General features: G+C 48.0%; 2 protein-coding genes and 1 pseudogene across 3 annotated transcripts in view; 2 read left to right on the forward strand and 1 right to left on the reverse strand.

Annotated features, from left to right (window-relative positions):
- SPINT1 (serine peptidase inhibitor, Kunitz type 1) lies at positions 1–13,794 on the reverse strand. Its single transcript, XM_023256169.2, has 13 exons — positions 13,642–13,794; positions 13,168–13,273; positions 12,675–13,121; positions 11,922–12,461; positions 4,015–4,142; positions 3,644–3,782; positions 3,377–3,547; positions 3,167–3,193; positions 2,718–2,843; positions 2,551–2,601; positions 1,456–1,626; positions 1,239–1,286; positions 1–876 (listed from the first exon to the last, which is right to left on the reverse strand). The coding sequence occupies exons 1-13, from the start codon at positions 13,792–13,794 to the stop codon at positions 653–655; spliced, it is 2,331 nt and encodes a 776-aa protein (XP_023111937.2). The 3' UTR covers positions 1–652.
- Positions 13,112–25,149, forward strand: part of PPP1R14D (protein phosphatase 1 regulatory inhibitor subunit 14D) — a 25,311-nt gene continuing 13,273 nt past the window's right edge. For both annotated transcript variants that reach the window (XM_023255485.2, XM_023255484.2), the window contains exons 1-2: positions 13,112–13,477; positions 16,330–16,461. The gene's annotated coding sequence lies outside the window, so the exon portion shown is untranslated. The remainder of the gene's footprint in view (positions 13,478–16,329; positions 16,462–25,149) is intronic.
- On the forward strand, positions 20,864–24,071 carry LOC101087487 (annotated as a pseudogene).

Consider the following 25,149-nt stretch of genomic DNA (forward strand, 5'->3'; position numbering starts at 1 on the left):
TCACAGAACCAACTATTTTATTACACTGTGGGTGGACTGGGGCCTGTGGAGGGCAGGGGGATGGGTGGGGTGTGATGCCTGAGAGCCCTGGGGCATGTGGGGAGGATACAGAGCATCAGGCTCTGCAGGGTGCACTCTTGGGGGCAGGGGAGAGGCAGCCCCTTCCCACTCCTCTCACCCATCCCCATGGCATTAAATAAACAAAAAGGAACTCTATACAGCACAAAATATACAGGGAGGTCCTACCCCCCTAGGCCTTAACTGTGCATAGTGGCAGGGCCAGGTCTGAAGGGCAGGGCTGGGACCTCCAGCTTCTGACATTGCAGCTCTGAACAGGAAACAAAACTCCAACTTCTTTGAGATCCCAGGCAGACAGGTCCATCTGTGTGTGGGACTCTGGGTTCAAAGGTTTTCTGCTCCTCCCAGGCCCTGGAGCTTTCTCAGGAACCAGAGGCCTAAGCTTAGCTGAGACATATCCCAGAGGGGCTGGAGCCTGGCCTCAGGAGTGGGCCTGGGAAACAGGCTAGAGCGGTCTGGCCCCAAAGTCTTCCCCAGCTCAGGCTTCCATCTTGGCAAAAAGGAAGCAGGGCCAGGTGAGAGCTGGAAAGCGTCTGCGAGAGTTCTAGAGTGAAAGGCCAAGGTAGCCCCAGGCTCAGAGGGGCCGGGTTGTGTGGTTATAGACCAGGTGCTCCGTGTCCTCTGTGGTCGAGACTGTGGAGCTGGCAGGGGTAGGGGGTTGGGGGTGGCAGTGGTGGTGGTGGTGGCGGTGTCTGTGGAAGCCCTTTCTCTGGTTCTTGAAGAAGCAGTAACCCAGTATGGTGACCACCACCACGATGCAGGTGGCCAGGAGTACTGCAATGGCCACCTCCACGGAGCCTGGGGGGAAAAAGAGGCCTAATGGAGGAGCTCCCGGGGCCTGCTCAGCTCTGATGCCCAACCTCCCACTCTGTGCAGAGGGGACCAAGTCAAACGGATGCCAGGTGTGGAAAGACCTCCAGCGTACGAGCAGCTGGGCTCCATTAGGAGCTCAAGGAAAGGCCTGGGACTCTGACGGCAACCATAGGACACGCGCTTTCCGGTGCCTCCCTCCTCTGCCCATGGCAGGTATCACTACTGACTGTAGCTCTCGGTCCCTTGAGCCAGCCTCAGGATCCTTCTGAACACAGGTTTGGGCGATCACATGGAGTTGATCCTTGAGATGATACCTACTCATTGGTGAGAGGGCAGACGGGGCTTACCTACATTAGGAATGGGGTTGTCCCGCTGCAGATCAAAAACATCCTTCTCTACAAAATAATGAGGAGAGAGACAAATCAGTACTAAAGGCTCTGAGACTCAGTTGCTCCTCGGTGCCCCAGACGGCCCACTGCCATCCTCCCCCACCCCCATTGCAGCACTCTGCTGATGCTCTGAGTGCTCTAGCTCAGCCTTTCCCCTCCCCACTGCCCAGCTCACTGGAGATGCCACGACAGGACTCGAGACATTGCTGCTCCTCCTCAAAATTGTTCTTGTTGCCATAACAACCACCATAGGTGAAGCGGGCACAGCGTTCACTTAAGGGGTTGTAGTACCAGCGTGGGATGTTCTCCAGGCAGAGGCCTGTGTCTGGCAGGTCCACGCAGTGCCCTGGGGGGTAAGGAATGGGCCAAAGGATGAGTGAGTCCATGGGGGGCCACCCTGCCACCATCCACCAGGCTCCACCTCCTGACCAACCTCATGCTGAGGAAGGCTGAGAGTCAGTGAGGGCCTCCGGGGCCCCAGAAACACACATATCCTGGACAACAGTCTCAGGCACAGAAATACCCCACATGGACTCATGTAACCGTTTTTTTTCAATTTTCTTTCAGCTTTTCCAATTGTGTCAAGATCTCGGTTTTCTCTCTAGCACTGGATGGTCTATCTTTTAAAAAAAATTTTTTTTTCAACGTTTTTATTTATTTTGGGGACAGAGAGAGACAGAGCATGAACGGGGGAGGGGCAGAGAGAGAGGGAGACACAGAATCGGAAACAGGCTCCAGGCTCCGAGCCATCAGCCCAGAGCCCGACGCGGGGCTCGAACTCACGGACTGTGAGATCGTGACCTGGCTGAAGTCGGACGCTTAACCGACTGCGCCACCCAGGCGCCCCTGGATGGTCTATCTCTTTAACAAAGAAGGCTCAGGGTCTGACCCTGGCAGGCAAATGTCTAGTGGAAATTAATTAATGTCGTTTTATTATAGTTATGGTAATAGTTAATATCAATCTGTAGCACGTAACAGTGGCTTCCCATGTACGCTACTGATGTGAAACTTCCTTTAACACATTAAGGTAGAAATGTATTTGATTTATAGGAAAAGTGGTAAGTAAATAACACCTCAGTGATATGCGGGCATGGTGGTAAGAGGAGGACCGATGCATGGGAAGCATGAGGCCGAAGAGAGCCTAGGAGCCCGCCAGGTTTCTACCCGCAACCTGGCACACACAGCAGGCCCCTTTGGCATCCTGGAGGAGTGAATAAGGATGGCAGTGCCAGCCTCTCTCCTGACCCAGGGTGCCTGAGGAGGACCTCACCTTTGTCACTGGGGAAATGGATGTTCTGGAGCTCCTCGAAGCCACTGGTGTCTGCAAAGATGAAAGATCAGAGGCCCAGGCCAAACAAGGGTCTTGCGGGGGTGCAGGATGAATGGCCAGGACCTCCCCCTCCGTTGCCCACCGCCCTTCCCTCTCCCAGGCCTCACATTTTTCACAGGTGGCCTCATCAGAGGCGTCGGGGCAGTCGGGAGTGTCGTCACACTCCAGGAAGCGGTCGATGCAGCAGCCATTGCTGCAGCGGAACTCGGTGGGGTGACAGGTGCCAGAGCACACTGGGTGGGGTGGGATGGTGTTGAGGGTGAGGTCAGGCTCCAGCAGAGGTCACCAAGTACCAGAATCCATCATCTACCTGGCCTTCTCTACCCCGGCAGAGCATTATGACATGTCCCCTGCTCCCCTTCTAGCACCCCCCACCCGAACCCTCCTACACACAAACTGGGGAGTTCCTGATAGGGTGCTGGGTTGCAGTGGGTGGGGTGCCTGTGGTCCTTCCATATCCTATGAGGGCAGGAATGGGTTGAGCAAAGGAGCTCAGACAGGGGCAAAGACATGACCTGGCAGGGGTGAGGGGAAGAGAGAAAGGAGCAAAGCCCACCTGGACGGTGCCTGTCCATTGAGGGGCCTGGGAGAGAGAAAACAGACAAGTGAGAGGAGTCAGGGCCAGGTCCCAGCAGAGATGAGCTGTTTGGGGGTAGGGGGGTGGGGGCTGGGAATGCAGGACTCCCAAGCCCACTGTCCTGACAATGGAGAGACCACATACCCTGGGGGAAAGTCAGGGTCCCCAAGCTACCTGGTAAAGGCCCACCTTGCACATCCCGGCAGGCTAGCTTGCACTCTTCTTCCCGAAGGTAGTTGTTCTTATTGCCCAAGCAACCTCCATAAATGAAACTCTTGCAAATCTGTTCCGTGGGGTCGTAGTACCAGCGGGGGAAGGAACCGCGGCAGCGGCCCACCTTGTTGGATGCAAGGCAATATTCTGGGGGAGGGGAGGAAAGCTTGTGAGGGGGCCCTGTGGGGCCCCATCATCAGAGGGGGCCGGCTCCAGGTACTGCCTCCCTGTCCCCTCCCTTACCTTCTGTCTGCTTGGCAGACAACACAGTAACTGTGACATTGGCCGTGCTCTCTGGCTGGTCTGAGTTGGCCACTGTCAGCTGGAACAGGTAGGTGCCTTCCTTGAGTCCCCACAGCTTCACCTGGTCCGCCTCATTCTTCTATACACAGGAGTAGCCATCAGGCTGGGACCCCCCGATGTCCCTCAGCTGTCCCAGTCCTCCCAGCCACACCCCCACCTCCATAGGGAGAGCAGAGGAACTTGGTATTAAATGTATCCTCAGCTTCTATCCACCCCTTCTATCCACCTGGAACCTCAGGCTGGCCAATGGTCCTGGAAAGGGAACCCTGGAGAGCTGAGGTGGGGGTCAGGGAGCCAGCCTCGTGTCTCACCTCTATTCTGACATCTGTGTCACCCTGCAGTAGGGACCAATCTGTGTTCTCCACACCCTTCAGCACCAGCGGTTCCTGGGGCTGCACCTTCAAGTCTATGCCTGCCCAGGTCTTGGGGATCCGGGACCCTGAAGGGGAAGGTAAGGTAAGATCAATTCTCACTGAATGGGCCAGAGCTCTCCCGAAGTGGGGAGCAATACGGGCCACACCTAAACCAACCTAGGACTCAGCAGCCTGCATGGGGTACAGGCAAGAGCTCACAACTAAATCATCATCTTGCTCTCTATTTAGATAGTCTTTGTTACACTGAAGATATCTTTAATGTTGTAAAACCTACTTTTGAAGAAAAGTACTGAACAGCATGTATCATTTGATCCCATTTAGGGGAAAAATATATATAGGAGAGGAGCTTATTCTCATTTTCTTTTTATTTATTTAAGTTTACTTATTTGGAGAGACAGTGAGAGTGCATGCACACGCATGGGGGAGGGGCAGAGAGCATCCCAAGCAGACTCCTTGCTGTCAGTGCAAGAGCCTGAAGTGGGGCTTCATCCCATGAACCATGACTCGGGCTCATGACCTGAGTCGAAATCAAGAGTCGGACTCTTAACTGACTGAGCCACCCTGGTGCCCCTATTTAATTTTATTTTAAGTAGGCTTCATACCCAGTGCAGAGCCCAACATGGGGCTTGAACTCAGAATGCTGAGATCAAGAGTCAGACACTTAACTGGCTGAGCCACCCAGGTGTCCCCTCCCCCATTTTCTATAATACGCAAGTACTTGTGCTAATTGCTTTAAAAAATTAAAGTAACAATATTTTTGAAAAGCCAAATAAGTAAATGTGTAATTAGCACTATTACCCCTCATTCTGCTCTTCTGGATTGCTGCTGAGAAGCCCATCCTGGTAGAACCGTAAGCACAGAGTCCTTGGGCAGCAACGTGGCAAGACTTGGTGTCCTAGAGTATGTAGCCACAGGAGGAGGGTGCCTCTGCCACCTCACACAGACTCTGCCTCCCATTATAAGGGGTCTTGAGGGAATCACACCCTCCCTCAACCTGACAATGCCTGTGCCTGAGGCTTCCTCCGGTCCCAAGTTAGGGACTGGAAAGAAGTAAGCACAAAGCAGAATTCCTGTCTGTGGTAGGTTGAATGGGTAGACCCAGAAAATAGGGTTGTGTCTAATCTCCAGAAATTTTGCATGTGACCTTAACTGGAAAAAGAGTGTTAGCAGAAGTAATGAAGCTAAGCATCTTCATATGAGATCATTCTGGATTAGGTGGGTAGGCCCCATCCAATGATATATTGTCTTTATAAAAGACAGAAGAGGAGAAAACAGAAAGAAGGAAGGCCAAGTGAAGACAGGCAGAAACTGGAGTGTGATGTAGCCACGAGCCAAGGACTGCCTGGCGCCACCAGGAGCTGGAAAGGGCAAGGAAGGATTCTCCCTGAGGGTCTTCAGAGGGAGTATGGCCCTGGCAACACCTGAATTTTGGACTTTTGGCCTCCAGAACTGTAAGACAGTAAATTTCTGTTGTTTTGAATCACCCAGTTTGTAGTAATTTGTTTCAGCAGCCATAGGAAATTACACACTGCGTTGGAGGGGATTCCAGGCAGATAAGACCCAACACCAGGAAGCAACTTGGGAGAAGAGACCCAACAAGATGAAGCAATATGTGTTGCGTGTACAAGACGAGGAAGTGGGCATACAGAGAAGGGAGAGGTCACAGCAAGTCAGAGGAAGAGGGAAGGCTTTCTTGAGAAGGGAGAAAGGACTTTTTTTTTTTAACCTTTTTAAAAATTTTAATATTATTTTTTATATATAATTTTTTATATATAATTTTATTATTATTATTATTTTAAAAGTTTATTTTTGAGAAAGAGAGTGAGGCAGAGGATCTGAAGCAGGCTCTGCGCTGAGAGTGGACAGCCCAACATGGGGCTCGAACTCATGAACTGTGAGATCATGACCTGAGCCGAAGTCAGATGCTTAACTGACTGAGCCACCCAGGTGCCCCAATTTTATTATTTTTTTAATGTTTATTTAGTTTTGAGAGAGACAGAGATAGGGTGAGCAGTGAGGGGGGGGGAAGGGGGGACAGAGGATCCGAAGCAGGCTCTGTGCTGACAGCAGAGAGCCTGACGCAGGGCTCGAACTCATGAACCACGAGATCATGACCTTAGCTGAAGTCAGATACTTAACTGACTGAGCCACCCAGGCACTGCGAGAAAGGATTTTTTAATTCTTTTGTTTTTGTTTTTATTTGGTTGGTTGTAGAGAAGTGTGCGGTGTTGTTGATAACAGCAGGAAACATGAGCCAAAGCAAGGAGTTGGGAATTTGCAAGGCCAGTCTGGCAGACACTGAAGAGACCAGCCTGGGTGAGACAGACCATAAAGGGCCCTCAATGCAGGGCCAGAGCATGTGGACACAGCAGAAATATATTTAAATATTTAACAACGAGTGGTATAGGAAGGGGACAGACATGGCCATGAGCAGTGGCACAGAGTTCTAGAGACCACAGCTGCACCAGACATTGACCTCCTAGATGTATGATCGAGGTTCAGGAGTCTACAGGGAGGGGCCAAGGGCCCAGGCAGCAGGGGCACTCCTGAGCACAGGGCAGCAGCTATCTATCCCTCTGTTTGGAATAACGTCTGAGGAGAGAGGAGGCCGGTGAGTGGATCAGAGCCACAGTTCAGAATATGTGAAGGGAGTCGTCTGAATTAAAGGGGTAGCTAAAGGAATGGAAGGGAGGATGTGAGAAGCTTTCCATGTCTGACAGGCATTGGGAACTGAGAAGAGTAGGCACAGAGAAAAGGGAAACCAGATCTAGAGGGAACCTTAGAGTTCAATTATAGAGAAGTCGAACTTGAGCAGGGAAGACCACCGAGGAAGCAACCAGCAGGCAGAGGAAGTGCGTACGGGGACTTCTGACAGGCCAGAGCTGGAGACAGGTATGGGGTTGTCTTTATTAACAAAGCTGCCAATAGTTTATTTTGTGACACAGCAAAGTACCTAAAATTCAAATTTTTGTGTTCATAAATTGGAACACAGCTTCATCTACTCATTTACATGTTGTTGACAGCTGCTTTCACCTTACAACAGGAGAGCTGAGCAGCTGGAACAGAGACTGTAGGGGCCACAAAGTGTAAAATATTTCCTATTTGAGCCTTTACAGAAAGTTTACTGACCACGAATCTCCATCACCTACCTTCCTGACCATCCTACCACAGCTGCATTCTTGCCCCTCTCCAGATGAAAAAATTGACATTAGAGAGGTTAAATAACCTGCCCAGGGTCACTCATTTTCTGAACAGCAGAGCAGGGATCTGAACTCTGGTCTATCTGACTCCATAGCTCATGGTCTTTATAAAACACCATGCTGCAGTCCACTCACCTACTTAGAGGAGTGATTTTGATTGCTTTTCATTATCTTAGGGTTGTTTTTGACTTAGGTAATACATATATATTATATAAAATTCAAAAAGTACAAAAGAGTTGGGGCACCTGTACGGCTCAGTTGGTGGAGCATGAGACTTGATTTTGGGGTTGTAAGTTTGGTTGGGTGTAGAGATTACTTAAAAAATAAAATCTTGAGGGGCACCTGGGTGGCTCAGTCGGTTAAGCAGCCGACTTCGGCTCAGGTCATGATCCCGCGTTCCGTGAGTTCAAGCCCCGTGTCGGGCTCTGTGCTGACAGCTCGGAGCCTGGAGCCTGCTTCCCATTCTGTGTCTCCCTCTCTCTGCCCCTCTCCTGCTCATACTCTGTCTCTCTCAAAAATAAATAGACATTAAAATTTTTTTTTCTTTATTTTTTTAATTTTTATTTATTTTTAATTTTTTCTTTAAATAAAATCTTGAGGCACCTAGGTGGCTCAACTGGTTAAGTGTCTGACCTCAGCTCAGGCCATGATCTCATGGCTCATGAGTTTGAGCTCCACATTGGGCTCCATGCTGATGGCGTGGAGCCTGCTTGGGATTCTCTGTCTCCCTCTCTCTCTCTGCCCCTCCCCACTCTCTATCTCTCTCTGAAAATTAAAAAAAGAAAAAAAAAAGTTAAAAATAAATAAAACCAAAAACCTTACTACTGCCCCCCCGCCCCACCCCCGAAACAAGTACAAAAGAGTAGTATTAAGTCTTGTCCTTTCTTAACCTTTTCCCCTTAACCTCCCAGGGTCCTCTCACTAGAGGCAACCATTCTATTTTATATGTGCGTGTGTGACTATCAAGAGACAGTACTGAATTTATAAGAATGCAAGTTCTTCTTCCTGTTTTTCTCACAATGCATTTTGGAAATCCTTCCATAGCAACATGGAGTTTCCCCCTTTCTTGGCTGCACAGTACTCATGTGAATGCATCATAACTTACAACTTATTTAACCAGTACACCAGTCTCCTCTTGACTTAGATTCTTTCTTTTCTTCTTCCTTCCCTACTAAAAACCAAACCATATTGCCTCAGGGCTTATTATTATTATTATTATTATTATTATTATTACTGTTATTATTAAAACAGCACTGCCACATACAATTATAGGATGTGTTGACAGACATTGAGATTGTTTCCAATTCTTTGCTATTATAAACAATGCTACAACGAGTAACTGGCTGGTAAGTGGGTTTACACACATATAAGTATAGCCACAAGATGAATTCCTACAAGTGGAACTGTGTTGAGGATTATGTGCATTTACAAGTTTGTATTTTTTTTTTTAGTATTTATTTATTTATTTATTTGTTTGTTTGTTTGTTTATTTATTTAAGTAATCTCTTCACCCAATGTGGAGCCTGAACTCAACACCGATATCAAGAGTTGCATGATCCGACTGAGCCAGCCAGGCGCCCCCATTTACAGTTTTGATGGACATTGCCAAACTGTCCTCCACTGAGGCTCTACAGAAGGTTATGTCAAGCGTAAGTGAGTTGAAAGGAAGAAGAGAAGGTAAGAGATAAGAGCAGCTGGTAGGAGGCTGAGTCACAGAGATTCCTCTTTGATGAGGCAGAGAAAGCGAGCCACTGGGGGACTCGCAGAGGGGAGGGGAGACCCAACGGGGCGAAGACCAGGACACACAGTGACAGCAAAGGGATGGGAGGAGAGAGCGTCCACAAACATGTCAGATGCAGGTGCAGAGGCCTAGAAGGACGAGAAAAGGAGGACCTAGGTTGCAGGGGTTGAGAGGAAATAAAACCAGAAGAGCAGGAAAGAAAAGTGCCTGTCTGGGACGAACTGTACCCAGGGGGCTTGGCTGGCATTCAGTAGAGGGTCCAATAGGGGCAGGTCCTGAGGTGACCTCTGAGAGACAAAGCCATGGGGGCAGTGAACTGGGGGGCGCCCATGCCTCTCTCCTTGCATTTTTCAGAAAGTAATCAGCCGAAGACAAGACTACTTGGGAGTCTACCTACCTGGCAGATAGGCTAGCCCCACCAGCCCCCAGGGTGGAAGTGGACAGCAGAGTGATGCACCTTGGGCCAAACCAGCAACATCCACCCAGCCCCAGGCCCCAGGAGCAAGGGGCAGATGCCCCACCCTACCACTCCCTACTTCCCACCCTCAAGAGAGCAAAGGGCCAGAGTGGCAATAAAGGAAGCCCTTCCCCAGTTGCCAGGCCTCAGGACATCGCCAGGAAACAGACTCCACCTCCTAAGCCACTCTTCCAACAGAAAGAGGGGGAGGGCAAGTAAGGGGAGAGAAGGAAGGAGCAGGGTATTCGGGAGGCCACAAGAATCTAGACTAGATTGGCCACAAACAGGGAAAGGGGAACAAGCCAACCCACCCTGATTTCTATACCCAATGAATGAATCAAATGAATCAAAGGTTTAAATGCCCTGAACACCTAGGTGCCCACCTTGCCTGCCTTGGTCCACCCTAGCCTCCAAGATGACTTTATCCTGCTCTTTCCCATCTCCAACCTCTAGCCAGGCTCAGCTGAGAACAGACTCCTTGATACCAAACAGCTCCCCCCAACCCCCAAAGCACTGCAGCACCCTTAAAATGGCCTGGAGCTCGCACTCAGTTCACGCCCTACCCAGCTCCCTAAATAACCCAGGAAATCCCCACTCCACCCTGTGTTGTGCCAAACAAGCCAGCCAGGGTAGGGGCATTTCCAAATGAGGAAGGCTGGTCGCAAGACCCTGTGGCCCCATCCACCTCATCTCCCCGACCAGACCCCAGAGTTTCAGGTGCTGGCCCTGGAGCAGAACTCCCATGGACTCTCTGTCAGATCAGGAAGGCACAAGAAGCTCAGGTCAATTAGAGTCATCACCACCTACACTCTCTGCTACTTCCTTGTGGAACAGGCTCAGGCCCTGGCCCAGTGGGACTCAGGTGGCCCAGCCTGCCCCAGAGATGGTGCCTACTCTCCTCCCTCCCCCACCCAGAATCCCCATCCCACCTCTCCTCAGAGACCCAAGAGAGCTACTGGAAGAAGGGTGGGGAGAAGAGTGGGTCCCTAACGTGAGAGAGAGTTTGGCCCAGGAAAAAGCTGGAAAGTCCTTTTTCCTCTTTCCAGAACTGAGACCACCCCCAGATTGAGTACCAGCCCAGTCCTGGCCCCTGAGCTCCCAGTCTCTGGTTCTATTATCTGCTGGGCTATCATGGGTCAGAGTGCTAGGTTTCTACCAAAAACGTGGCCTTGTGTGAAAACCAGCATAGGACTTTTGGAGATCCTGCCTGGATTGAGTCCCACGTCTCCGATTTATGGGCAGTGCTATGCTGGGCAAATTATTATTATTATTATTATTATTATTATTAATTTATTGTCAAATTGGTTTCCATACAACACCCAGTGCTCATCCCAACAGGTGCCCTCCTCAATGCTGGGCAAATTATTTAACATGGGAGTCGGTTTCCTAATCTAAAAAGTGGGATGACAACTAATAGCACCCTTTTCAGAAGTGGTTATCATGAGGCCTAAGTCAGAGTCTAAGTGGCACAGCAATCAGTAAACTATAAAGTGCTAACAGAGGTTATCAGTTGTGACCCATCCCTGCCCTGGAGCCCCACCTGGCCAGAACATCAGACAGAGAAAATGGGGAACGAAGGTCTCTGGAGGGGCCCCAACCCCAGCTGACTGCTCAGTCCCAGCAAGGAGGAGGAGGAGCCCCCACTTTGCCCTTATCCCTGGAAGTAAACAAGGTGAGCAGACCTTGTAGCCTGGCTATCACATCCTAAGCTGGGAGAGCCCTGCCTGGCTCACCCGCGTACACACACACCTGCCTGGACAGCTGACATCCCTCCCCTACCAGGTATACATACCAGTGGGCTGACTCACTCAGCAACCCTGCTCACCCCCACCCAGAGCCTCTGGCTACTGTGCCCACAACACCACCCCTTCCTCTTTTGGGTCAACCTCAGACTGGGCTTGTTCTTTAGCATCTGGGGTCTTGGAGTTGTCCCCATACCACCAAAAGGCCAATAGGTGGGAAGAGGGGGTGCAGAGAGGTGCTAACCAGTCCCAAGCCCAGCAGCAGAGAAGCAGACTATCCTTCCCCGGGCTCACTTGACAGGGCCTCAAGGCACCTAGCACAGTGCTTGGCCAGGGGTGTCTAGCTAGTCACCAGGTGGCCTCCAGACGACTCACTCCCTGACTTAGCATATGAGGGCCAGCAATCGGGAATCCGGGAATCCGGAGGAGCTGCCTCCTCTCTCCCAAACACACATCCCAGAGCACCAGCCCACTCAACATCCTGAATTAGGGAGCCAGAGTCTGGATTTTAGGATGTCACCCCTCCCCACTCTAGTAGCCTGTCCTGTGTTTACTGTTTATACTGCCCACTTCTAAGGAGGAGTCAGGGCTGAATGGGACTGTCCTCCTCACTCCTTTCTGATGTTCGCTTCCCCCAGGACTCCATTACCAGTCCCTTTTCTGAGTCTCCCCACATCCATCCAACCGGGTCCCCTCGTACTTACCTCCAAAGCCCTGGGTCCGAAGCTCGCGGTAGGAGCGGTAAACCTCCCGCGTGAGGTAGTTGATGAAGCCCTCCCTGGGTGCGAACTTGCACACGAAGTTCTGCTCGTAGAGGCAGTTCATTAGGAAGCAAGCGGCAATGGCGTCCTCCCCGCCGTCGGGCTGCAGCTCCACCAGCGCCAGGTTGCAGTTCTGGGTGGTGCAGCAGGCGCGCACGCAGTCCCAGCCGCGGCGCACGGTCGGGGAGCCCAGGAAGGTGGCCCCGTTGCCGACCGAGGCCTCGGTGTCGAGCACGAAGGCAGGCACCCCGGCGGTAAAGCGGTCCAGGCAGGCGCCTCCCGCGGGCAGGCCGGGGGGCGCGGGCGGCGGCCCGGCCTCGGTGCCCAAGAGATCGAGGGCGCACAGGAGCCACACGGTGACTGCTGGGACGCTGGCCTGGGAGAGGCGGGCACGGGCCATCATCCTTCCCGGGGCCGTTGCCCTCCTCCCCACGGGGGTCACCTTCACTGTGCGGCCCTCTGGGCTCCGACGGTGCTTGAGACCTGAAAGAGGGGAGGAGACGGAGGAGGAGACACACCGGATCAGCCGGAGACTTCCAGGGAGGCGGGCAGGCCAGGAGGAAGTCGAGAAGAGGGCTGGGGAGCACCTCCGGCCCCGGGAGTGAGGAAGGGTACGCTGGCCCAGCCCTCCCACTCCCACTCTGGTGACCCGGCCGTTCTCGGACCCCCAGATGGACGGCTAAGGAGCTCACGTACCCGGGCACACGCAGCAGCGCAGAACAAAGGGCCACACATGCTCCGAGCCCGCTCCGTCCCCGCCTCGCGCTCCGGGGCCCGGGTTACCTGCGCAGGTGAGTGGGGTGGGGCTGCCCCTGCCGAGGTTCCGGTCCCGGCTTCCTGCGCGGCTCGGGCCCCCGCTTCCGCCCCGGTGCCGGGTGCGCTGAGGCTCGGCCACTTCCTCCCCGGGTTTCTGGTGAAACTGAGTCAGTGCGGCCGGGGCGGGGCGGACATTAACCCCAGCGCCGCCGGCCCCGCCTACTGCCGTTGCGCCGCCACCTGCCCGCCCTGCCCCGCCGCGCGCCGCCACCGCCACCCCATGTCTCCGGACCCCTTCCCCGCGGACTGCTCCCGGCACCGTCTCTGGGTCCCGGCCCCGGGCGGCGCCCCTCGACGCTGCTCTACGTGGGCTCCGCCGAGGCCAGCCTCACGGCAGGGCCCCGCACCCCAGAAGTGCAGCCGGTTCTCTGGCCTGGACGCCGCAGCAGAGTCGTCCATTCGGGGGTCCAGCACTCCCGCCTCCCTTTCCGGTCGGGGCCAGCATTCCCAGCTCCTGGCCTGAGGCGCTTGAGAAGGAGCTGGGGGAGGAGAAATGGGGCAAAGCCCGACGCCAACGGCAAACGATCTTGCCGCCGTCGTCAGCCCTCGGGAAATCATTTTCATCCCGTGGCGGGAAGAGATCCCAGAAGCTGTGGGGCTGCACCTTTGGTAACTGGAATCCCGGATGCCTGCTCCCGCGTCACCGCCCTTGCCAGCTCCGGAAGCCCTACCTTTCTGCCAGAGTGAGCAGTTGAGGCGATTTCCTCCTTCCAGGTTTCCCTGCTAGACCTGCAGTGGTTCCATTTTGTTTGAGGCCCTTCCTTGTACTGAGGTTTACATTCAGGTCTCTGTCAGAGCTGAGTCCCTGTTAGCTCTCATTGGTCTGCCGCCTCCTTCCCTGGAGTACAGGTTCCCTCTTCTCTCCCACTAAGAGGGTGCTCCTGGTCAAGAGCTGGTCGTCCTCTTCCAGTAGAATGCCATCCTTGGAAGCTAGAAGCTCCAGCTCCCCAAAGTAATTGAGATAATGACCTTCACAGATCTGTGGGTTCCTTGAAACCATGAGTGAAGAACTCCTCTTAAAGACCATTCTTACAGAGCAAGATTGGCCTTGTTAATGCTCTCCCCAAAAAGAGATTCCACACCTTTTCATGATGATCTAAGAAATCCCGCCCAGTGAGAACGTTCTTCCTAATTTCTCATCTAGAGCAGCTTTACCTACTAGGTCCTGTAGCCACCCTTTGATCATTTTCCTGGATGCCCTGCCACACTCCTCAACTGCCTACATTATGAGTGTTAGGGGTGGGAATCTGGGGTCTGTCCCCCTCCTCTGGATTTTCTGCTTTTTTTCTCATTGCCCCTCACACACTGGTGGACACAGGACAATGACGTTATGATGAGAATGCAGCAAAAGATTGTGCAGTTACTGGGGAGAAAGGGTTTTGTTGTGAGCAGATTTCTGCCTCCCCCAATACCTTATACATACAAGAATCCTAACACAGGAGACTATGACCTTATAGTGACGTGACATAACCATAGATTTATCATTACATCCATCTACACCATTACAAAAACCTGTATTTATCAAGCACTGTCAATGCCCGAATGCTGTTTTTAAGTACTTCCCACACGTTGCCCTATATACTGAAAACAAACCAAGAAAGTAGGTACTATTTTTATCCTCATTTTACAGGTGAACAGACAGGCTCAGACAGGTAATGTAGCAGGTAGCAGAGGGAGGATCAGAGTCTAGACAGACCAATTGCATTGCTTTAGCACCTAAACCCTGGGCTTTACTACACTTGCAACTCTGACTTCAGCTGGACCTTCCACCCTGCCCACAGATTTAGCTTGCCAGAAATCAAAACTCATTTTCAAGTGGTGGGCAGCCCCCTTTAGTTAAGATGCTGGCACAACTTGACATAATTGCTAATGCTCACAGCTACTCTGAGAATAGTTTCCAGTTTGCAGAGAAGTTCACTAACTCCCTTGAGCTCACAGTGAAGAGGGGGAGGCAGGGCTGGATAGGGCTTGAGTATGTGGACTTTAGACTCAGGCTTCTGGGTTCAACTCTCACCTGCCACTTACTATCTGTGTGGCCTTTGGCAAGTTATTTAGCCTGTCTGTGCCTTGGTCTCCTTGTGTATGAAGTGGGGCCTCAGAGGTTATTATGAAGATTCAATGAGTTACTGCAGACAAAACATTTGATACCATGAGTGCTCAAAAGTAACAGAGCTAGAATTTTATTCCAAGTCTCTCTGCCGTCAAAAACTACACTTTTCCTACTACTTTATACTGCTTCCTACATACTGAGAAGAAAAACTACACATGAGAGGAAAAAAGACTAAGATAGTCCACCCAAGTGGTGAAAGCAATGGCATTTGAATGGCGGGAATATGGGGTAACGTTTTCTTCTTTCTAGTTTTTAAGTTATCTTCCAAGTTCCCTTTAGTGAGTTTCTACAATGAAGACCAGAAATATACCCTGACAGTCTCCACAATCGTCATATTTAGCGCCAAATTGCTCTTCTCTCCCCTTTCTCTCCTGGTCTCATTGTCCCTGCCACTTTGGAGTTACCTTTGCCCTCTGCCTTTCCTTGGGCTTTCCCTGCAAACATCTAGCTGGCTCCTGGGTACTGACAGTCTCTCTGGTATTGGGTCACACCTATCCCTTCTGTCTACTGCCATTGCTGTCCTTGCTCTGAGCTCTGTGCCAGCTTCCAGATGAACTCCAGGCCACCTTGCACGCTGCGTGAGGTTGCCTCCTCCAGCCTTGCCTTCATCTGCCCTTTACCTGTTTAGACCCTTAGTGACCCCCCCCCCCCCGCCATAGCCTCTCTGGCAGTGTGCACAGAGCCAGCTGTCCCCTGGATGGATTCATAAAGTACACTTTGTAGAGAAGCAAAGAGTGTTAAACCTGTTGAGGGGCTTAGCTAAGGGTGTTCCCCTTACATATAGGAAACTGAGCTCAGAGACTTGTCCTTGATTTGTTCAGAGACACAGAGCTAATGTGTAGCAGAGGGCCACATGCAGACTTAAGGTCTCCTGACTGCCAACCTTGTGCCCTTTCCATGATTCTGCCATGCCTTCCTGCAAAGCATTTCCAGATGATATGGTTTTCTAATTGTTTATTGCAGGCCCAAGAGGAGCTGTCTGGGTAAGTTAGCTCTTTTGTTAGACCATGTGGCTCACCCTCCCTCTGTGAGCTTGGAGAAGAGTAGGCCTGGGTTTATGCTACTGACTTCATTCTTATGTGCCATATCACCGATACCAACGATTACTCTTAGGATTGGGTGCTTTGGTGAGAATATTCAGTCCTTAACACCACTGCTAGAAAAGGAACGCTGACTACCTTGTCTCAGATGATGATCTGGTGGTTTCTATCAGTAGGTGTGGTGGGTTGTCTACAATGATGGCCAGCAAAGGTGGTAGACCCTACTTCACCTTCCCGTATATGCACACTGCTCCTCCCACCAAGAGGTGGCATCTGTGTTCCCTTCCCTTTGAATCTGTAACTTGCTTTGACCAACAGGACATGCAGAAGTGGTACCCTGTGACTTCCGGGCTGTAGCCACATGGCTTGCATTTTTCCCTCTTAGAACCAGTTGTGACACAAAGAAGCTTGACTCCCCTGCAGGAGCGAGAGGCTACCTGAAGAGAGCAATCCCCTGGAGGATGTGAGACCATGAAGGAAGAGAGAGAGGAGTATAGCTATCTTGAAGCCACCCCAGGTGAGTAGCTGTGTGAAGCCATCTTCTATCCTTAACCTCAGTCCAGCTGCCCCTCAGAGACTGGCTGCACCTGCCAAGCCCTGCCCAAGATGCAGAACTGGGAGTAAATAAATGGCTGTATTTGTTTTACGTCTTTGTATTTTGGGGTGGTTTGTTGTGTGGCAATAATAACTGAAATGGAAGGATAATATATTTACAGATTAAATTTTAGTTTTAATTATTTAGTGATCATAAACAATACATTTTATTTCATTTCATTTCATTTCATTTCATTTCATTTCATTTCATTTCATTTATTTTATTTTTTGGTGACGAGACCCAGGAACGAATAAACAATAAATTTTAGAAATAAATTTCCATTTTAATTATCTAAGTCAAAGCCCATGAATTCTCTTGATAATGTAGAACCAATAATTTTTGGTAAGGAATTTTGGGGAAAGTAATGCAATACTTTTCAGGGTGAGGCCACTGTGATTGGTTCAATCTTTATTTAAGGGAGACAGATCTTCTTGGATATTACTACAGCCTTAAAGAGGCATTTTAATTTTTTTTAATGTTTATTCATTTCTGAGAGATAGAGACAGAGCACAAGCTGGTGGGGTGGGTGTGCAGAGAGAGAGGTAGACACAGAATCCAAAGCAGGCTCCAGGCTCTGAGCTGTCAGCACAGAGCCTGATGCGGGGCTCGAACTCACGAACTGTGAGATCATGACCTGAGCCGGAACCAGATGCTTAACCGACTGAGCCACCCAGGCGCCTCTTAAAGGGGCATTTAAAAAGAATTATACTAATGCAAAAATGCCCACACGGTATTCCAGTGTGGTAGGTGACTTCTTTTTTTTTTTTTTTTTTTTTTAACGTTTATTTATTTTTGAGACAGAGAGAGACAAAGCATGAACGGGGGAGGGTCAGAGAGAGGTAGATACAGAATCCAAAGCAGGCTCCAGGCTCTGAGCTGTCAGCACAGAGCCCAACACGGGGCTCAAACCCACAGACCGCGAGATCATGACCTGGGCCGAAGTCGGCCGCTTAACCGACTGAGCCACCCAGGCACCCCATAGGTGACTTCTAAATTGCCACCAGTTGTCTAGCCCTTCTGGTATTCATGCCCTGTGTCATCTTTTCCCCTTGAGGGTGGCTGGGCCTAGTAACTGACTTCTGATGAATAGAAAACAGCAAAAGTCATGGCATGTCACTTCCTAGATTAGGGTACAAAAAGACTGTGACTTCTATCTTGCTTACCTACCACCTTCCTCTCATGCCCTGGCTCTAGTGGAAAGTAGCTGCCATGTGGCGAGGAGTCCTCTAGAGAGGTCCTTGTGGCAAGGGATTAATGTCTCTGAGCAACAGCCCTTGCCAGTACCTGACTTGCAGCCTTCTGAGAATCCCTTACCCAGAGGAGCCAGCCAACCCACCTGCTGAAACAGTGATATAATAAATACTTAATGTTTTGGGGTGCCTGGGTGGCTCAGTCGGTTGAGCGTCCGACTTCAGCTCAGGTCATGATCTCACGGTCCGTGAGTTCGAGCCCCGCGTCGGGCTCTGTGCTGACAGCTCAGAGCCTGGAGCCTGTTTCAGATTCTGTGGCTCCCTCTCCCTCTGACCCTCCCCCGTTCATGCTCTGTCTCTCTCTGTCCCAAAAATAAATAAACGTTGAAAAAAAAATTAAAAAAAAAAAAAGAAAAAAGAAAATGAAATAGAGTTAAAAATATCAAAATAAAGGTAAGTTTCTCTTCATAAGAAAATTTTCATTTCAGCAATCCCTATCAAAATAACACCAGAATTCTTCACAGAGCTAGAACAAAGAATCCTAAAATTTGCATGGAACTGGAAAAGACCGTGAATAGTCAAAGCAATCCTGAAAAAGAAAACCAAAGCTGGAGGCATCATAATTCCGAACTTCAAGCTCTATTACAAAGCTGTAATCATCAAGACAGTATTGTACTGGCACAAAAACAGACACATAGTTCAATAGAACAGAATAGAAAACCCAGAAATGGACCCACAAATGTATGGCCAACTAATCTTTGACAAAGCAGGAAAGAATATCCAATGGAAAAAAGACAGTCTCTTCAGCAAATGGTGTTGGGAAAACTGGACAGTGACCTGCAGAAGAATGAACCTGGACCACTTTCTTACAACATACACAAAAATAAACTCAAAATGGACAAAAGACCTAAACCGAAGACAGGAAGCCATCAAAAATCCTAGAGGAGAAAACAGGCAACAACCTCCCTGACCTCAGCTGCAGCAACTTCTTACTTGACATGTCTCCAGAGGGAAGGGAAACAAAAGCAAAAATGAACTATTGGGACCTAATCAACATAAAAATCTTCTTCACAGTGAAGGAAACAATCAACAAAACTAAAAGACAACCTACAGAATGGGAGAAGATATTTGCACATGAAATATCAGATAAAGGGTTAGTATCCAAAATCTATCAAGAACTTATCAAACTCAACACCCTAAAAACAAATCGTCCAGTGAAGAAATGGGCAGAAGACATGAATAGACACTTCTCCAAAGAAGACATCCAGATGGCTAACAGACACATGAAAAAATGCTCAACATCGCTCACCATCAGGGAAATACAAATCAGAACCACAAGGAGATACCACCTTACACCTGTCAGAATGGCTAACATGAACAACTCAGGCAACAACAGATGTTGGCGAGGATGTGGAGAAAGAGGATCTCTTTTGCATCGTTGGTGGAAATGCAAACTGGTGCAGCCACTCTGGAAAACAGTATGGCAGTTCCTCAAAAATTTAAAATAAAACTACCCTATGACCCAGCAATTGCACTACTAGGTACTTATCCAAAGGATACAGGAATGCTGTTTTGATGGGGCACATGCACCCCAATGTTTATAGCAGCACAATCAGTGGTAGCCAAAGTATGGAAAGAGCCCAAATGTCCATTGATGGATGAATGGATAAAGAAGATGTGGCATATATATACAAGGGAGTATTACTCGGCAATCAAAAAGAATGAAATTTTGCCATTTACAACTATGTGGATGGAACTAGTGGGTATTACGCTAAGTGAAATAAATCAGTCAGAGAAAGACAAATATCATATGACTCCACTCATGTGGAACTTAAGACACAAAACAGATGAACATAAAGGGAAGGGAAGCAATAATATAAAAACAGGGAGGGGGACAAACCATAAGAGACTCTTAAATACAGAGAACGAACAGAGGATTGCTGGAGGGGTTGTGAGTGGGGAGATGGGCTAAATAGGCAAGTAGCATTAAGGAGGACACTTGTGGGGATGAGCATTGAGTGTTATTTGTAAGTGATGAATCACTAAATTCTATTCCTGAAATCATTATTACATTATATGTTAACTAACGTGGATGTAAATTTAAAAAATAATAATAATAAAAAGAAAATTTTCATTTCATGTTTATATATGTATGCATTATGATATTAAATGAATTTCTTACTTTGAGTCGTCGTCTACAATTTTTTTTATGGCCCAAATTTTGAAAAACTCTGCAGATTTAAAAAAAGATATGTACAAAACTACTTAATAAGTATTCAAAAGATATAAAATTATAAAATGGCTTGCATATGTTACAAAATGATCTAATTTCATGGAAATCCAAAACAAGCAAAGCTCTATGAAAAAGGAAAAATAAACATACCAAACAGATCATTTATACTTTTCTTCTTTATCTATATTTAAAAATTTTCTACAATGAACATGTCATCTTTAAACATATTTCTTGAATAATAATAATAGTTTTTAAAGTTTCCCAAATAATTATATATTGTATATTAGCATTTTCTTAACTATGTTACATATGCACAGAAAAAAGACTAGAAGAAGTTTGCCAGAATGTCAGACTTTCAAAGTTTGCCAGAAGTTAGCAGTCATGGTTTTATGTGGTAGGATTGTGAGGAATTTTTAATGTTTTAGAAAATTTGGAAATGTTGGGGCACTTGGCTGGCTCAGTCAGAGGACCATGCGACTCTCAATCTCAGGGTTGTGAGTTTGAGCCCCATGTTAGGTGTAGAGATTATTTCAAAATAAAATCTAAAAAAAAGAAAAGAGAATTTAGAAACTTTTCTAAAATGAACATATTTTTCTTCCATAATATATATATATATTTTTTTAGTTAAGTAATCTCTACACCCAGCATGGGACTCGAATTCATGACCCCGAGATCAAGAGTCATGTGTTATACTGACTAAGCAGCCAGGTCCCCCTATAAATAAAAATGTTTAATAAGAGGAGGAAGAGAAGAGACATTTAAAAACAGCCTAGTTCTTTTTGTTTTTTAAGTTTATTTATTTTGAGGAGGCGGAGAGTGAGTGTGGGGGAGAGGCAGAGAGAGGGGGAGAGACAGAATCCCAAGCACTCTCCGTTCTCTCAACACATAGCCCAACATAGGGCTCAATCCTAGGAACCATGAAATCGTGACCTGAGCCAAAACCGAGTCAGCTGCTTAACTGACTGAGCTACCCAGGAGCCCCAAGAAGAGCATAGTTCTGATGATATCTTCCTGTTGCCCATTTTATACCCCCCACTGGATTTAGGGCAGGCCAGGGGAGCAAGGCAGACACCCTCACCTCTGCCCAGGGCAGCCACCCTCTTTGTTTACCCACCCTGATGTGGCCCTGCTGTCCTTGTGGTTTTTTCTTTCCACGTTATCTTGGGGCATGATTCCCTTATCTCAGGCAAACTAATTGATGCATGGTGATGCTCATAGGGCAGTGAGCTGTGTGTGAATGCAAAAATGGAAGAATGTCAGTAAGGAGCCTTACACATAAATAATGGGCATAACTCATTTGTGTGCCATTGAGCCTCACAGGAGTCATGCCGCATGCTCTTGCAAAATCTCCACAACCTCCAGTTTACAGATGAGGAAATAGGCTCACAGAGGCTCCGTGCATGAACCTGTCTGTGTCGCAGTGTAGGTGTCTATGAAGTTTGCATATTTTGTGTCCCCAATCCATCACCAAGTTCTATTAACTAGGATCCCCTAAATAGCTTTCCAATCTGTCCCTTTATACCCTTTTCACTACCAACAACACCACCTCCTCCAGTTAAGCCCTACAGCAGTGACCTCCTAACTGATCTCCTTCAGGCTTTTTGCACTCTCTGATTCTCCGTCTTTTGGAAATTTAAATTTGAACATGTCAGCCTACCCCACCACTATTACATAAGATTTTGTTGTGACTTCCAGTACTCTTAGGATAGAGACAAAATTCCTTAATGTGGATTACAGAGCCCTGTGTAGATACCTCTACCCACTCTGCCTCATGACTCACGATTTCCTCCCTCCTCTCTCTGTTCTAGCCCCACTGGCCTTTTAGTCCTTGTACTCAACATCTCCCTCCTGCCACAGAGCCTTTGCATTTGCCCTGCCTTCTTCCACTTCCATTCCTGCTGGTCCCTGTGCCTAGTTAACTCCTATTCATCCTTAAGAACTCAGTTCAAAATGCTACCACTTGCTAGGTCACACCCTCAATATAGCACCTTTTACCTTCTTTTCCAGATAACTAAATACAGTTGCAACTTTACATTTGATTAGTTGATGAATATTTGTTTATTTTTACCCTAAACTGTTAAGTTCCATGAAGGCAGGGACTGTGTTTCTTTGGATCACCAATCTCCAGTACTGAGCATAACACTTGGCCTGCTAGATGAGCTCCTAAAATCTTTGTTATTAAGTGACTAGGTTAATGAACAAAACTCATTGAGTCTTCTGATCTGGTTCCTTTTCCTGAAAGGGCTCCCAAACTCTTCAAGAAGATAGGATGGAGGAACTATCATAATAATGCTTGCCACTGTTATGTGTAACAGGTCATCAAAGCAACAGCTGAGTCTACAGGCTGCATATTAGAGGCCTCCCTACCACTCATTGCCACCCTCTTCCAAAGAGGCTCAGGAGGGAAGCCACTGTGGAGAAATCCCTGGGCCACCCTTTGGCAGACCTGAAGCCTGGAGCCTCACCAGGAAGGCAGGGAGAGTGACAAGGCAAAGGAAGGGAATGGATGTTTACTAAGAAGGGACTCTGTTTTGGACATCATGTTTACATCTATCAACTCATTTATTCCTCCCCCAAAGCCCCATGTTGCAGATGAGAAAATAGACTCAAAGAGGTTGTGAAATGTGAGGGTTATAAAACCAATGCAGGGCAAAAAACTGAGTTTGAACTCACATCTGGCAGTCTTCCTCTAAAGTCTGGGCTTTTTCAGGCTATTTTCCTGGGCTCCAGCCCTCACATACCTCCCCCACTCTGTCATCTTAGAGCCCCAAAGTTTTTCATCATTAAAGACTCATCTGTTGGCCTTTATCTATAGCTCTCTACGCAGTGTATGGTGGTTGAAATCGATACCCTGGAAACAGAAACTCAACATTGTAAAGGCAACTACTGTGAGACCTAAAAAGAAATATATAAACAAGATCCTGTATTGAACTCGAGTTGGAAGAGATGAGTCTGGTCTCAGGATGGAGGTAAAACTGCCACCCGGTTGCCTCCAGCCCGACTCCGGCTGTCGCTGCCACCGCCAGGAGGAGGGCCATGATCTAAAGGAACAAGAGGAGTTGAGAAAACTGTTTATTGGTGGTTTGAGCTTTGAAACTACAGATGATAGTTTATGAGAACGTTTTGAAAAATGGGACACACTTACAGATTGTGTGGTGATGAGAGACCCCCAAACAAAACGTTCCAGGGGTTTTGGTTTTGTGACTTACTCTTGCGTGGAAGAGGTGGATGCAGCCATGTGTGCTCAACCACACAAGGGTGATGGACGTGTAGTGGAACCAAAGAGAGCTGTTTCTGGAGAGGATTCTGCAAAGCCTGGTGCTCATCTAACTATGAAGAAAAATTTCGTTGGTGGTATTAAAGAAGATACAGAAGAATACAATTTGAGAGACTGCTTTGAAAAGTATGGCAAGTATGGCAAGATGGAAACCATAGAAGTTATGGAGGACAGGCAGAGTGGAAAAAAGAGAGGATTTGCTTTTGTAACTTTTGATGATCATGATACAGTTGATAAAATTGTTCAGAAATACCATCACTATTAATGGGCGTAATTGTGAAGTGGAAAAGGCCCTTTCCAAACAAGAAATGCAGTCTGCTGGATCACAAAGAGGTCGTGGAGGTGGATCTGGCAACTTTATGGGTCGTGGAGGAAACTTTGGTGGAAGAGGAGGCTACGGTGGAGGTGGTGGCAGCAGAGGTAGATATGGAGGAGGTGATGGTGGATATAATGGATTTGGAGGTGATGGTGGCAACTGTGGTGGTGGTCCTGGTTATAGTAGCAGAGGAGGCTATGGTGGTGGTGGACCAGGATATGGAAACCAAGGCGGTGGGTATGGTGGTGGTGGTGGAGGATATGATGGTTACAATGAAGGAGGAAATTTTGGAGGTGGTAACTATGGTGGCCGTGGGAACTATAATGATTTTGGAAATTATAGTGGACAACAGCAACCAAGCTGAGCACCCATGAAAGGGGGCAGTTTTGGTGGAAGAAGCTCGGGCAGTCCCTATGGTGGTGGTTATGGATCTGGTGGTGGAAGTGATGGATATGGTAGCAGAAGGTTCTAAAAATTTTCAGAAGAAAAGGGCTACAGTTCTTAGCAGGAGAGCGAGCAAGGTGTTGTCAGGAAAGCTGACAGGTTACTTTGAGACAGTCGTCCCCAGTGCATTAGAGGAACTGCAAAAATCTGCCACAGAAGGAACGATGCTCCGTAGTCAGAAAAGTTCCTGCAGCTTAAACAGGAACCCCTTCTTGTTCAGGACTGTCATAGCCACAGTTGGCAAAAAGTGCAGCTATTGATGAAGGCAATGTAGTGTCAATTACATGTACATTTCTGAGGTCTTCTATCTGTTGTAGCTTTTTCTTTTTCTTTGCGTTACCTGAGGTATATTGCCCTGTAAATTGGGTAGTAATCCCAGGAATAAAAATTAAGGAATTTTTAACTTTTCAATATTTGTGTAGTTCAGTTTTTCTACGTTTTAGTACAGAAATTTTAACAAAATACAGTTTTGAAGGTGTTTAGTTGAGAGTTAATAAGGAGAAGGTCATTGTTAATTACTATTTTGAATGAATTTTGCTAACGTTAACTGTGAAGAAACACCTGCTGACTTGCAGTTTAAGGGAATCTATTCTCCGCATTTCCAAACCATGAAATGAATGGACTCTGACATGTGGAGAGAATAGATATTTGTATGTTTGCAATATGTGTTTTAGATAAATACTTGGGCATTTAAATTAGCATATTTATAAATTTAATAGCATTAAGATTTACCTTCAAATGAAAAAAATCTCAAAATTAAAAAGAAAGAAAAATATACATATAACAAAAATTGGAATGTGGAAAGTAAACGGGGATGATGAATCTCCCATCATTCATATTGAGGAGACAAGAGATGCTATCTAAAATGGACAAATATATGACATTACACAAAGGGATAATGGTGATTACAGGAGAATTAAAAACAGAAGCTGTTGATGGGATTGCTTCTGGGGAGTAGAGCTGGGGAGGGGAGAGAAACTTTCATTTTTCATTTGTTTGTCCTTCTGAGCTGTTCATCTTTTAAAAAAATTAGTGTTCTTCTGTAACTTTTCTAAAAAGTTTAGAATATTTTTGTTGCAAAAGACTAAACAAACAAACATACCCTTCCTTTAGAATGCAGGTACTGTGTGTTTAAAACTGTTAGTCTTGA

Source organism: Felis catus, chromosome B3 (genome assembly GCF_018350175.1).
Source record: "Felis catus isolate Fca126 chromosome B3, F.catus_Fca126_mat1.0, whole genome shotgun sequence".
Taxonomy (NCBI): Eukaryota; Metazoa; Chordata; class Mammalia; order Carnivora; family Felidae; genus Felis; species Felis catus.